This window comes from Trachurus trachurus (assembly GCF_905171665.1).
Source record: "Trachurus trachurus genome assembly, chromosome: 8".
Classification (NCBI taxonomy): Eukaryota; Metazoa; Chordata; class Actinopteri; order Carangiformes; family Carangidae; genus Trachurus; species Trachurus trachurus.
Genome location: NC_139905.1, coordinates 7,910,259 through 7,925,608, shown reverse-complemented (window position 1 = coordinate 7,925,608; position 15,350 = coordinate 7,910,259). Strand labels below are relative to the sequence as shown.

General features: G+C 41.6%; 2 protein-coding genes across 2 annotated transcripts in view; both read left to right on the top strand.

Annotated features, from left to right (window-relative positions):
- Positions 1-5,624: 5,624 nt before the first annotated feature.
- Positions 5,625-9,135, top strand: ccndx (cyclin Dx; the record flags this gene model as incomplete). Its single annotated transcript, XM_083976885.1, has 5 exons — positions 5,625-5,894; positions 6,827-7,042; positions 7,835-8,143; positions 8,177-8,233; positions 8,910-9,135. The coding sequence occupies 5 exons, from the start codon at positions 5,625-5,627 to the stop codon at positions 9,060-9,062; spliced, it is 1,005 nt and encodes a 334-aa protein (XP_083833011.1). The 3' UTR covers positions 9,063-9,135.
- An 844-nt stretch (positions 9,136-9,979) lies between these two features.
- The window catches only part of nucb1 (nucleobindin 1), a 6,948-nt gene continuing 1,577 nt past the window's right edge, over positions 9,980-15,350 (top strand). The window contains exons 1-10 of the mRNA XM_083977196.1: positions 9,980-10,057; positions 11,635-11,767; positions 11,864-11,971; positions 12,067-12,199; positions 13,277-13,380; positions 13,497-13,682; positions 13,777-13,867; positions 14,650-14,708; positions 14,890-14,982; positions 15,074-15,163. Coding sequence (XP_083833322.1) covers positions 11,639-11,767; positions 11,864-11,971; positions 12,067-12,199; positions 13,277-13,380; positions 13,497-13,682; positions 13,777-13,867; positions 14,650-14,708; positions 14,890-14,982; positions 15,074-15,163 — 993 coding nt within the window. The 5' untranslated portion in view covers positions 9,980-10,057; positions 11,635-11,638. The remainder of the gene's footprint in view (positions 10,058-11,634; positions 11,768-11,863; positions 11,972-12,066; positions 12,200-13,276; positions 13,381-13,496; positions 13,683-13,776; positions 13,868-14,649; positions 14,709-14,889; positions 14,983-15,073; positions 15,164-15,350) is intronic.

The window sequence follows — 15,350 nt, the reverse complement described above, 5'->3', positions numbered from 1 at the left end:
TGTGAGGTGAATGGACCAGAGCAAAATGGGAGAAAATGGGAGAAAATGGGACTCCTCTGTTCTCCACTGTCCCGGGCAATGAGCTGGAAAATGAGGGGCGGAGGAGCCACACCTCCTCTCCTTCTCCTCCTCCTCCTCCTTTGGCCGCTCGCTGTCTCCTCTCCCCTCCATCCGTGTTGTTTGAATACAGCTGCCACGTATGAATTTAACAGAGAGTTAAACAGGCCGGCGATCTGTCACCCTTCCTCCTCCTCCTCCTCCTCCTCCTCCTCCCTGACCTCACTTGACTGGAGGAGTCGAACTCACTCAGTCGCTCATTCAGACTCAATCTGCTTTCAGCCTCGTCTCAAAGCCGGTTTTATGGGGGCGAAGGCCTTGTCCACAGCTTTAAACCCGGATTCTCTCACAATCGGCCGAGTGTTGCAGGATTAGGTCTCTTCTTCATCTCCTCATTATGTCCCAGGGTCTTAGAAAAGCTCTTATCTGCACTACATGATGTGTGTGTGTGTCTGTCTGTGTGTGTGTGCATCTACTCTGTGTTTCATGTTAACACACTCTCTGAGACTTTACTCCGAGTGTGTGTTTGTGTCACTGATCAGTGTTTATCTGCGGCCTCATTTAAGAGTTCACGGCTCATCCTGAAGTAATTAGTCATTTGATTTAAAACGATCAGTCACATTAAAACAGATCTCTGTTATACTATTTCATTATTTTGGTTAAATTCACTTCCTATCTTGACTAAACTTGAGTTATTTTTTTTTATTTATGAATGAATCAATCTTCTCTTCAGTTCTTCGTCTTAAATCTGATGTAAAACAAACTTCAATCTATGATTTGCAACAAACTGTGAACTGGTACGCAACTTTTAAAGTTTTTTCTTTACTTTTTCAACAAATGGAGCACATTATAAATTTGTTTATGTTGCTCACTTTTATTGTTCAGCACATTGAGTCTGTGCTTGTCAGGTGAAATGTGCTTTATAGATCAAATTTGACTTGACTTGACGTGTGTGGTAGGCTACTGCACTGTAAAAATACACAATACACTATTGGTATTGTGTAACACACTAACAAAAAGTTAGGGATAATCAACTTTATAGAAAATGTAAAAAGTTCATGCTACAGTGATATTACATCATGAAAGTAGAGCGTTTCTTCTTTGATTTCTTCATCTCCAACTATGTATTGAAACAAAGGCTAACAACAGTGGTGGCTAAACCACAACAACACATATCAGAGAGTCAATAAGTTGTCATGTGACACAGAGGACGTCCACGTCTCTGTCTTTCTGTGTTTGTCCAACCCGCTGATACAACACGACACAACTTCCCTCTGACAACATCCCATCATCGTCCGGGACTGATTCAATACAAACTGTCACTGACCCAGAACCAGAGCATTTAGTGGAGGATTCATGGATCAGACACCTGTTGTTAATCACATTGTTAGAGAACAGCATGTTATAGAATATGTTTTAAGTATTGAAACACTGAACAGTTGGACATGTGCATTCAGAAGTTTAGAGAAGGTCAAATTAAGTTCACCTGTTAACGGTTTTAGAGCGTTTTAGGCTCTGACTTTTACAGTAATCCTAACTTTTTGTGAGTAGTTGTAGCAATATGTTAACTTTATGTCTCATACCAACTCAGACAAACATCATTTTACCACATAAACTGTGGAGGAGGAAGTTCTCAGGACTTCAAAATAAAAGTTGCAGCATAAAAAAACATTATAGATAGATAGATAGATAGATAGATAGATAGATAGATAGATAGATAGATAGATAGATAGATAGATAGATAGATAGATAGATAGATAGATAGATAGATAGATAGATAGATATTAAATCAAAGTTCAATTCTATTAAAGTTAAATGAAGTTCAATTCTTCACATTAAGTTCATGTCTCGTTAAAAAGCGTACATTTTTCATGAGTTAACTTAATTTTTTATGAGCTGAGTTTGTTTTTCAGAGTTTAAATTTCCCTCCTCTCTTGTTTCTTATCTGGTCTGTGAATCTACAGTTGGTCGTCGCGGTGAAAACTTTGAATAGCGAGCATGAATTATTGATGCTCAGCTGAGATCATGTCGTCCTCGTCCTCGTCTTCGTCGTCCTTTTAATTCCTGGTTTTGAAACTGGAGCCGCCCGCCACGATGTGTGAAACCATAACGCCACCTGTAATGACTGTGACAAATACAATCTGTATCCTCCACTGGTGGCGAGTGCAGCGACCCCATTGTGACCGTCAGAGGAAGACTCCCCGGGGAGTGTGTAGCCCATGTGTGTGTGAAAAGTGTGTGTGAAGTGTGTGTGAAGTGTGTGTGAGCAGCAGCAGCAGCAGCAGCAGGCAGAAGGCCAGGGGCTGTTGTCTGACACTGATTTGTAAAGGGAGACAATACGGCTCATTGACCTGCCCCAGCTCCACTGTCTGCTGCACATACCTCACCCTGCGCTTTAAACACGAGCAGCAGATTGCCACAGGGAGGGGAGGGGGACGCACGAGGGAGGAGGAGGAGGAGGAGGAGGAGGAGGAGAGGGAGGAGGAGAGGGACACAGGTTGCTTTGACAATGAGAGAGAGAAGAGATAAAGACCCAGAGATGAGGCTCCAGGCCAAAACTTTGATGAACAAAGTAAAAAAAAAGAGGAAAAAAATCTAAAATCTTTCCTCATTTTCTCCTCTGAGTCTGAGAATAAAGAGAAAAATATATAAATAAAACATTAAAGCACAAATATTAGGTGTTAATTTTGACATTTTCCACCTGTCAGAGTGAAACAAACTTCACACTTTCAAAATAAAATCAGTTTACAGCTGCAATTAGTTATTATTTTCTCTTATCAATCGACTTTCTTGATTAGTTCTTGATTTGTTTGTTTGGTTTGTGAAAAGTTATGAAATAGTGAAATTATGAAAAAGTGGAGAAAACTAAGAGTAAAATTTAATAAATGAATAAAAGCAAATATAGGCTACCTATATCATATTATTTATCTATCTATACATTTTATATGTTTATATTACACACTTTAAAAGTGAGTTGAACAAACTTTTTAAAACCAATATTTTACAGTGTAAAATATTGCTTTTGAAAAGTTTGTTAATTGTAAAGTTCAATCATCTAATTTACTGATAATATTACAGATTATTAGGGTCCGGGCAGCGCAGCTGACAGGACACTATTGTATTCCTAGGAATTCTTCTTCTTCTTCTTCTTTCTTTCTTTCTTCTTCCAAGGAAGTCATACTTCCCATGGGCGAAAACTCACCAAACTTTGCACAAAGGTTCAGTCCCATGCCAGATTCACTCAACTCCAAGGACATGTGCCCCCCCCTCCTAGGGGGGGCACAATAAGCGTTTAAATTTAAAAACTTTAAAAATTCCTACCAAACCAACGGTAGATGCTACAGTGTTGAAACTTCACCACAATGTAGCCTCAATACTGCTGAAACTTTTGTCCACTTAAACTTATTACAAATTATGAAGTCCATCACTCTGTTTTTTTCAATAACTGTAAAACTTTTAAAATGTATCTCCTCCCACAATTTTTGCTCAATTGACACCAAACTTGCTACAGAGCATCTCCAGACCGTCCTCCACAAAACTTGTTTCTCGGATTTTTGATTAAGCAAAAACTGAGCCTACAGTGCATGAAAACGTTTGACTGCAAACAGTACTGTAAACATATACCATCAAATTCTTGATAAATACATTTTCAATCTTCCTGAAAAAAAATGACAATATTCTGGAGTCATGGTTGATGAAGTTTGGCAAATATCAGAATTTTAACTCAAAAACTGAGTTTTTGAGAACATTTTGAATTCTGCTCTCATGGGAACAACTGCAGTCAATGTGAGAGTGGAATTTATAAACATCAGATTTTCTCTTATGAAGCAAAACACTTATCATTAAAAACAAATCACCAACATTTCCATGCTGTCAAGATGCAATTTATGTATTATCAGATTTTTGTTTAGATGACTGAATTATTGACATTTTGACCATTTCATCACAACAGCTGCCCGGGCACTGACTCACCTGAGTGGATAAATGAAGCTACACAGCAGGTTTCACTACCAGCCAATTAGCTCAGCGAGTTAGGAGCTGGTTCTTGGTGTCAGAGATTGTGAGTTCGAGACCCAGCAAGGGTGGTGATGATGATGATGATGACGGATCAAAATGTCACATGTCCTTAAGCTGTTTTGCTGTCTAAATGCAATTTATGTATTAACAGATTTTTGTTTAGATAATAGAATTTCTGACTTTCTGAAATCTGCCTTGACAACAGCTGCCTGGGCACTGACTCCCTGAGTGGATAAATGAAGCTACACAGCAGGTCTCACTACCAGCCAATTAGCTCAGCGAGTTAGGAGCTGGTTCTTGGTGTCAGAGGTTGTGAGTTCGAGACCCAGCAAGGGTGATGATGATGATGATAGATCAAAATGTCAGTTGACCTCAATATGAAACACAAGACAATAGTCCTAATGGTGGCATCACAGCAAGCCTCTAAATTAAAAAAAAACAAATAGCTTGGACTGGTCCATGCGCGAAGGCTCCTGACATCTTAGACTCATAGTAGATGTTTGACAAATATCATTATTTTACCTCAAAAACTGATTTTTCTTTTTACTGTGGTTTCAAATCTGCCTACACGACAGTGAATGGCTTACTCAATTTGTGAAGCCACTGTTGATCTGCCACTTGTCAATTAGCTCAGTGCGATAGACAATGGTCTTTGGTTCCCGAGGTTGTGGGTTCAATCCTCAACTGATGCAAATTGAACATTATAAGGTCAACTGTCTTGTCTTCCTATTCTCCTGTTTGTTGCTCAGAATTGCCTAAATTTGCCCAAAAGTAGCCCGGACCCGACCCATCGCTGCGCAGCAGCTATAATTTTAGTTTTATTATTGTAAAGGATGTTGTAATTTGTGGTCAAAGGTCAAAGTATCTAAGATTTCAGAGGGAAAAAACCCAAAAAAGGAGAATATATAGGCCTATATATAATATATAATATATAATTTTTGTATATTTGTATTTTTGCAGTATACTATTCATAATAATATGTCTGTATCGGTGAGTATTGATCTGTTTCCTCCTCTGCCGGCGTCAGTGTGAGAACCTGAGGATCTTCTGGATTCATCCATCGTGAGTTTGACGTGTTTCCTCGTGTGTCGTAAACAAACACCCTCCTCCTCGTCCTCCTCCTCCTTTTGTCTTCTCATTCCCATTGTCAGAGTCTGGAGGTGACCTCTCCTCTCCTCTCCCTCCCTGCCCCTCACCCCTCTCTCTCCCCCCCACACTGCCTTTTCTTCTCCTCCCTTCTCTCTTTCACCATCGGAGACAAGCTGTTGCTCTGTCCCTGCGGGCCACTCCCTCTCTTGTCTGCTCCTCTCTCCTCCTCCCCCTCTCCCCCTCTCTCTCCCCACCTGTTGGAGTGATTGTTGTCTTCTTATTATTTTATGTCACTCACGAGGGACACACCCCCCTTTTTCTTTTTTTTTCCACGACCACTCCCTCTCTCCCTCTCTCCATGTCTCTGGTATAAAACTGAGAGAAGGCGGCTGAGCAGGAGACAGGAGGACGATCCGTTTGGACGTAACACAAGCTCATTTTTTACCCATCAGGCCGTGCAGATGGACCGAGGAATGTCTGTGTCTCTGTGGTGTGAGGAGGTGGAGGACCAGGATGTGATCCAGAGCCAGACCGAGGCTCCAGCCCAGGGCCAGAACACCATCGAGGGTCCGTCTGAGGTGCGAGCGGCCTGGGACCCCGTGGTGTCGGGGCAGCGTGTGATCCAGAGGTTGCTGCAGCTGGAGGAGCGCTACCTGCCCTCCTCGCTCTACGTCGCCCTCATCCAGAGGGACCCGGAGCGCCGCGAGGAGCTGGCCAAGTGGGCGCTGGAGGTACGGACAGAGCTCTGACTGACACACAGCTGCTGCAAACCACTGCACATGTTTGAACTGTTTTATCATCTTTTTATCTTCTATCTTTAACTGTTTATTTGTTATTTGCACTTTTGTTAGTTGTTTTTTTTTGCTGCTGGACCAAATTGATACTGATATTTGACATTTGGCACTGTTTTTTAGTTTGAACTGTGTTGTGTTTTTGTTGTTTTGTGCGTATTCTTTCCTTCTTCTCTCTTATCACAACTGTGCCGCAACTGGAACTGGAAACAGAATCTCTATCTATCTATCTATCTATCTATCTATCTATCTATCTATCTATCTATCTATCTATCTATCTATCTATCTATCTACAAATGTATCTATCTATCTATCTATCTACAAATGTATCTATCTATCTATCTACAAATGTATCTATCTATCTATCTATCTACAAATTTATCTATCTATCTATCTATCTATCTACAAATGTATCTATCTACAAATGTATCTATCTATCTATCTATCTATCTACAAATGTATCTATCTATCTATCTACCTACAAATCTATCTATCTATCTATCTACAAATGTATCTATCTATCTATCTATCTATCTATCTACAAATGTATCTATCTATCTATCCATCCATCCATCCATCCATCCATCCATCCATCCATCATCCATCCATCCATCCATCCATCCATCTACAAATAATAATGTTTTTTATGTTGCAGTTTTACAACTTTGATTTTGAAGTCCCGAGCACTTCCTCTTCTACAGTTTATGATGTAAAATGATGTTTGTCAGAGTTTATATGTGACATAAAATCAACATATACACAACATACTCACAAAAAGTCATCTTCCTCCTCCTCTTCCTCCTCCTCCTCCTCTTCTTCCTCCTCCATGTGCAGCAGCATCTCTCACACCTGTGTCTTCTCTCTCTCTGCAGGTGTGCTGTGAGTGCGGCTGTGACGAGCCCGTCTTCCCTCTGTCCGTCTCCCTCATGGACCGCTTCCTGTCCGCCTCTCTGTCTGTGCCCGTCTCGCCCTACTGCCTGGCCGCCAGCTGCATCCTCATCGCCTCCAAGCTCACAGAGTGCGACAACGTCACGGCCGACACCCTGTGCGCTGCGGCCGAGTACAGCTTCCTGCCCTCCAGCCTCAGGGTGAGTCTCTCTCACAGCAACATCTGTAACCACTGCATCTTTCTCCTTTAACTTTCACCTTTATGTTTTCTATAGATAACATTATAAAGAGAAGAGCTGGAAACTTCTGCTGTTAATTATAGCACCAGAAAAGTGATTTGACTTAATCCTAGTGGAGTTTTTGGGGTCATCTCCAACTGTGGCCTCGACATGTCATCTCTACTTAAATCAGACTGCAACCACACCACAAGTCTTAATTTTGAGATAAGAAAGCCTTTAACATTATAATAAAGAGAAGATCTGGACCTGCTCTGTTAGAAAAGTGTCTTGAAAAAACTTCTGCTGAAGAGTTTTGTGGTCATTTCCAGCTGTAATATAGTCACTATTTAACTGCAACCACAGGTTAAACCTTGATTATAAGATAAGATATATGATTTTAGGATCCATAATTTCCACTTTTACTCCTTTTTCATGGTGTTTAATCTTAAAGCAGAAAAAGAATGAATACAGGGAAACAAACAAATATTGGTTCATTATTGCCCTGTCATGTCTGGTGAATTTATGCTACAACCTTTTATGTTTCATGATGTGTTTGATTGAACAATTAGAGAATCTGAACTTTTAAGTTTAGGAGAAAACAAACGCAGATGCTTTCACTGTCTTGCAGAGCTCTAAAGATGCACGTCAGCACGTGGGCTGCAAATATAAATGATATTCATGATTAATTAATCAGCTAATTGTTGTTGTTTTAGGTTAATCTCATCAAAAATCGTCAAAAATTTAACCTTTGAACGCACCTCTTCCCTCCACCAGGACATGGAGCGGGTCGTCCTCGCCGCCCTGCGCTGGGACACAGCAGCCGTGACCCCGCAGGACTTCCTCCCACACTTCGTGGCCTCCGTGGCCCAGAGAGGAGACAGAGGAGAGAGAGGAGACTCAGGGGAGGAGGACGACGACGAGGAGGAGCGGGTCTCCACCGTGCGGAGGCACAGCGACACTCTGGCCGCCATGTGCGTCTGTGACTCCCGGTTCCTCGGAGCTCCGCCGTCTCTTGTTGCCGCCGCGGCGCTGAACTGCGCGCTGCGCGGCCTGGGAGGCAGCAGCAGCAGCAGCAGCAGCAGCAGCAGCAGCAGCAGCAACAGCAGCAGCCGCCGCGCTGAGCCGGGAGGCGCCGTGTGTGAGGCGCTGGCCGAGCTGTGTCTGACCGACCCGGTGAGTGTGTGGACAGGGCCGGTCCCAGCAACATTTTATTTGGGGGCCCTGTATTACAAATAACAACTATTAAAGCAGAAGTAAGCGGAATGTTTGTGTTAATATAAGTCTTAAATAGTTATATCTTCCGACAGCAATCACTTCTATAGAGTGTTTGGTCTGAAACACAGGTCTGTCAGTCACTCTGCTCTGCTGTAAGCCGAGGAGAAAACTTTCCTTGTATCCTACAACCTTTATCCAATGAGGAGAGAGAACGGTATAAAGGGGCGGTCCTCTCTGTGTGTGCAGCCAAGGGATGCGCGTGAATGTGGTGACGTAGGGACGAGGGCGGGGACTGCTAACTCCATCAGCTGACAGGAAGTTAGCCAAAACCACCGGATCGCTTACTTCTGCTTTAATATTCAGAGTGACATAATACTAAGTGGGATACTGAATGTCTTATGGGCCTACTAAAAGTAACTTTTCCTTTTTCATTATGAAATCCTGTTGAATTATATATATATTTCTTTTAGCCTAAATGTTCCTATGTATCTGAGAACTTTGTAGGTGAAATTCTGTCTATTGTACGTTGTGTCCATATTAAAAGCAATATAAAGGGCTGGAGCTGAAAGAATAATAGATATTGATTAAGCATCTTGGTGTTTTGAACACTAACCAATATTTTTTATTTCTCCAGGTGGTGCTGCAGTGCTACAGCGAGATGATTGAGTACGGCCTGCGCCAGCGGCTGAGGAGTGGGCTCCACCAGGGCCCCACGGAGAAGGAGGAGGAGATGGAGGAGGACGAGAGGGCTGGTACCCCCACTGACATGAGAGAGATTGATTTCTAAACACTGAATCAGTGGTGTCGCATTGAAAGTGTATCAATCAATCAAACGCATGTGAACCCCCACGTGAACCCCCATGTGCATCAGTCAAACTGATATAAATTGAAAATGACCTCAAAATGCTCTAAAGCTTATATATTTTAAGATTATTGTTTGTTTCTTTATTATTGAGTGACTGCTAATTTATTATTTACTTTATTTATTTGTGAACAATTTTTACAACTATGTGTTTTCCATGTGCCATATTTTTATTATCTATTTCTATTAAATTTATTGTAGCTTTGTAGGTGTTATTTTGATGCATGATATTTATTCATTTAATTTATTCTCACGTGCAATTGTTAACTGTTGATTAATTTATTTCAATATGCCATGATTTTGTGTTTTTCTACTGTCTACTGAATTAAATATACAACAGATCTATTTTTCAAACAATGAATTAAAAAGTTTTGTACATATAATAGTTTGTGTCTATGTCTATGTATTATTTACTAATGGGATGATGATGCATTCACGTGATACTCATAGGCACGTACGCCAGAGCTCTCTGGGTTTGTTGACATCATAATGGTTGCAGTTATTCCCCTATAAAGACGGGCACATCTAATATTACCCCCTCCTCTGGTCAGGGATTCACTTTTGGTGGCTGTTTTTGCTTAACTAGGCTATTATTGTTATTACGATGTTTGTTAAAAGTATATTTTAAACAAACATAAAACATCTTTTAAAATGGTACAGAAAAAACTAAATATTTAAACTTATTAATAACTGGCAACTATTTTACTCATTAGCTCACACTACTTTGCCTCATACTTTTTTTTTCACAATGCGATGATTGATAATGTAACATTCATGAAGAAAACAAAACTAGTTCTATTATTTCCGACGACCCCCGAAGGCAGCACGGTGGTCTTGCGTCATGACGTCATTTTCCTCCGACTCAAACACAAGTCGTGCTCCGTCTGAGCCACAGGATCAGGAATTAAAACCCATCAGCGGTAAGAGATTTATATCTAACGTTATCTAAAGACTGTGTTTTTTAATCAGTTAATGTAAATTTAAAGTTTTGTTTCCATTTTAATGAAGAATTCGTTAGAAAATCGTGAGATATAACCGGGACAGAGGAGGAAGAACTGTGCTAACATTGCGACTAGCACCTGTAATATCACCTGGAAATGACGTTAAAATGAATAATATTGTCTTTAATCCTGTAAGAATCAAACGTTGATATCACATTACCCACAGGTTTAATGTCACAGGTGAATACAGCAACAGAAATGTCAGAGTTTGTCTTGAACCTTAGGCTAATCTCTCTCACCTCCTATCCGCATCCGTGTTGTCCTTCCGTGAGCTAACAAGCTACAGCCGAGAAGCTACAAAAACAAACATCCTGTTTTAATACAGTTTGTTTTTCCATTAGCTCACACTTCAGGCTTCCTAACCTTAATATATCCTGTTATTTTAACTCTGAAAAGTCATTTTCTTGCTCAAGGTTAACCATCCCACCAGACTGTGTTTAAATAATCTGATATTAGCAAAGTTTCATATCAGTGAATTAACTCAATTACAAAAAGTTTTAATCTTTAAACCTTGAATAAATCTTTAAAGTCTCATGGTCAATTCGGCCTATAGTTTTAACACAGGCCTCCAACCATTTATGTTGAATTTTATTATTTAATCAGTGAGTAAGTTCACACCCTCAGAGTACACACACATTTACACACACAGGTTATGAGTGGAGTTTCCTCTGGTTGTCAGTTTACTTTATTCCTCCTGACTGTAGATAAATACGGTGTTAAATCAGGTTTAAGTGAAAGTATAGACTAGATAATAATCTGAGCATCTCTTGTCTCTGTCACTGATAAAAAAAAATAAACGTGTAAACAACCAGATAACAGTGATCAGACAAAGACAAAGTCATGCTGGTACAAACTAGAGTCAGAGGACTGAGACCAGCAGCTACATAGACGTAGATAAGAGTTTCAATGTTGTCTGTTTTTCATTGAAAGTAACATAAACTGTCAACAACATAGTTTTATATAAGGCAGAAAGTCATGTTAAGATGCCATAAATGTGATTAAAATGATAAGCTGAGTACTGTAAATAAAACAGATTAAAAATTCAACAAAAATATCAAAAAGCAGCCAAAGTTTAGTAAATTATATAATGTAAGAGTCTGTGTGTAACCATGAAATGCTCACAAAAGAGTTTTGTAGTCGGAGGTTTTCCTGAAAAGCAGATAAAAGAGGAACCTGCACTGTTTTTATCAAATCAAATCAAATCAAATCAAATAAACTTTATTTGTCCCACCAGGGGAAATTTGTCTTGGGCAAGGGAGTTATGATGACAGCTGCCATGTAGCCTACATGTAAAACATCCATACAAAATATATAATATACAATACAGCAGTAACAAAGGCAAACAAAACCAAGAGAAGAGAGAGAAAGAAAGTGCGGGGTGCAATAAATAGAGTAAAATACTTATGATACAAATTCAAATAAAAACATACTAAAAAAAAAAGAAAAGAAAGAAAGAGAACTGTCGCTTAATCTGTGTGTGATGTCTTGTCCTGCAGGAGGATGAACCTGAACCCGACACCTGGCTGGCTGCTGCTGCTTCTGTCCGTCGCTGCCGGGGTTTGGTCGGTGCCGATCGACCGCAATGGAGGACTCCAGGAGGTTAAAGAGGAGGTGCAGGAGGAGAACACGGTGAGAAGAGAGAACACTTTGTTTCTGTTTCCTGTCGTTATTGGATGTTTCTCTCTGAGAGTTTGAAGTGAGTTACGTTTAGTTTTCCTCCTGCAGGACACCGGTCTGTACTACGACAGGTATCTCAGAGAGGTGATCGAGGTTTTGGAGACGGATCCTCACTTCAGAGAAAAGCTGCAGACGGCGAACACAGAAGACATCAAGGTGACGGATTCTCCTCGTTCAGGTTTCAGGAGGAGAACCTCAGCTTTGGCTTTGATTCTCTCTCCTCACCTGTTGTTGTTGTTTTTCTCCGTCAGAACGGTCGCCTCAGTAAAGAACTGGACCTGGTCAGTCACCACGTCCGGACTCGACTGGATGAGCTGAAGCGACAGGAAGTGTCTCGGCTCCGGATGCTGCTCAAGGCCAAACTGGACAGCACCAACACTCAGAGTGAGTCTGTGATCAGACACTTCATTGATCCTCAGGGGAAAAATACAGTACAGACAATAAGAAGGACTAGATTAAAGGTTGGGTTGGAGAAATTTATGACTTCCGACATCATTGCGTTCACGCTGCAGGAACTCGGAAGAGAAAACTTCCTATACTAAACGTAAACGTTATTTCCGTTACATACAAGGACCACAATTTCACACAATAAAATCACGACAGCTTAATATAAACGTATTTCCTATACTGCAATAGGACACAAAAAAATATGCATTAAAGGGACAACGAGGAGTTTTGGAAAGCGAAGTGTTTCCTACTACATTTACCATGAGCCTCCGCGCGCACGGTGAAATTCTTGACAAACGTCTTACCAAGAATGTTTTCATTCATCAAGAATTAAAGTCAGAGGTTGGAAGACGATCAGATACCGTCGTAGTTCCGACCATGAACGGCGATTCGGCGGCGTTGTTCCCTTGACCCACCGGGCAGCGTCCGCAAAACCGAAAGTAAGGAAACGCTGGTCGGCTCGCCCAGCATTTCCACCACTAATAATAATAACAAAATAACGATAGACACAAAACCATATATTTATCGAAAATGGACCCATTAACAAGTGGGTAACGTAGATTCATCCACATTAATATGAGACTCTTTTATAACCAAATACAAACTCCTCGTTGTCCCTTTAAAACTTCAACAAATAAATTCTTATCGTTTAAGACGAGGGCTGCCATGTTTTGATGTTGTTGTGACGTCACGTCGGAAAATCGAAGCTCTGAAATGATACCCGAGTTTCCGACCTGTAATTTACGAGTTCAACGCCGTTCAATTCCTTTTTTGACAACTCAGAACTCGTTCTTTCTGACTTCCGAGCTGTTTTGAGCACAGCATTATTATTAGTAAATAATGAATGGATGATGATTGATGTGATGGTGAGGTCAGTTTAGTGTCCGACACAGATGTGCCGTGTTGTCGTCTTCAGCTCAAGTGTGGATACAGATCATTATACACATGAACGTAAAGGAAACGATGTGTTTAAAGACCGGTCTGTGGTCGGTAATCACTGTGTTTGCCGTGCAGGTGTGCAGATGGACCACGCCTCCCTGCTGAAGCAGTTTGAACATCTGGATCCACACAATCAAAACACGTTTGAGGCCAAAGACCTGGAGCTGCTCATCTCCACCGTACGATAAGAAACTCAGCCGATCGATCGTCAATACGTTCTGATCAGACTTTAATACAACGTGTAGATGTGAGAATAATTCAAAGACGGTGGTTTGTCCTTTCTCTCTGAGTTCAGGCCACTAAAGACCTGGAGAACTACGACGCCGAGCGCCACGAGGAGTTCAAGCGCTACGAGATGCTGAAGGAGCACGAGCGGAGGGAGTACCTGAAGGGCCTGGACCAGGAGAAGAGGGAGAAGGAGGAGAAGAGGATGCAGGAGATGAAGGAGAAACACCGACAGCATCCGAAAGTCAACGCTCCGGTGAGTCTAACATCCGTGGAAACAAAGAGGAGGTGAATCCGGACGTCTGATGTGTTTTTATTTTATTTGTCCTGCCGTGTCGTGGTGCGTTCAGGGCAGCGTCGCTCAGCTCCGAGAAGTCTGGGAGGAGACGGACGGACTCGACCCGCAGGAGTTTAACCCCAAAACCTTCTTCAAGCTGCACGGTGAGTGTCAGAGCTTCCTGTTCAGACCCTCCACACTCGTCATGTTTCCTCCATCCACACGTTTTTATTCGCATTGAAGGGATAGTTCAACATTTTTGGCAAACTGGCCCATTGCCATAATCCCTATAGTCATAGCAGTAGGTTCGTTACCTTTAATTGTCGGTGCAAGCCATTTTTAGAACGGCGGAGCAGAGCCGTGAGCTGCTCAGAGCTACGCTACGGAGGCTCATGGGATTTCTTGGTTTCCCTCAAACTCATCAAATACACAATCCAACAACTCCACAATGCTCTGGTGGACAAGTTGTGACCTGCACATTCACCACGCTATGAGATTATAACAGAACGTTACGCGACAGAGTCGTTTTAGAGGGAAATGCAGAGACTGCTTGCTGAAAAACTGTCCTTGAAGGCAACACGCATCAACGGTTTTGCATGAATTTACCTCTAAAACAACTCATAGCGTGGTGAATGTGCAGGTCACAACTTGTCCACCAGAGCGTTTTGGAGTTGTTGGATTGTGTATTTGATGAGTTTTAATGAGGGAAACCAAGAAATCCCATTAGCCTCCGTAGCGTAGCTCTGAGCAGCTCTGGCGGCTCTGCTCCGCCGTTCTAAAAACAGCTTGCACCGACAATTAAAGGTAACAAACCTACTGCTATGACTATAGGAATTATGGCAATGGGCCAATTTGCCAAAATGTTGAACTATCCCTTTAAGCAATATCGAATTAAAAATGCCTTATGGAAACAGTAAAATTCCTGACGACGTCTTTGTCTCTTTAGACACGAACGAAGACGGTGTTTTAGACGAACAGGAGCTCGAGGCTCTTTTCACCAAGGAGGTAAAAAACTGCTTCACTTCAGCTTTACAGTAAAACTGTGATGACACAACATCAGCTGTGGATGATCATCAGTTTCAAAATACAGATGTTTGTGTTCAGATCAGCTTAAGAGAAAAAATATAAAAGGTGTCTCCACGGCAACTCACATCTGTTTGCCCCCTTCCCCCTCCCTTTCCTGCAGCTGGAGAAAGTTTACGACCCGAAGAACGAGGAGGACGACATGATGGAGATGGAGGAGGAGAGGCTGAGGATGAGGGAGCACATCATGAAGAACGTGAGTCTTTATTATTCAATGTTCATTCATTTATTTATTCATTTATTTTATTTTCTCTGCTCGACTTTGACGGATGTTTCTGTTTCTTCAGGTGGACGTTAACAAGGACCGACTGGTCAGTCTGGAGGAGTTCCTCAAGTCCACTGAGAAGAAGGAGTTCAATAATCCCAAAGAGTGGGAGGTAAAGTTCACTTTATACCGCTGCACCTTAAAGGAATAGTTCACCAAAAAATGAAATTCAGTCATTAGTGACTCACCCTCATGCTGATGAATACTCCAGAGTAGTTTTTTATTCCTCAAAGCGCATCTGGAGACCCGGGAGGGGGATTTGTAGTCTGACGAAATCCTTATATGAGAGTCAATAGGGC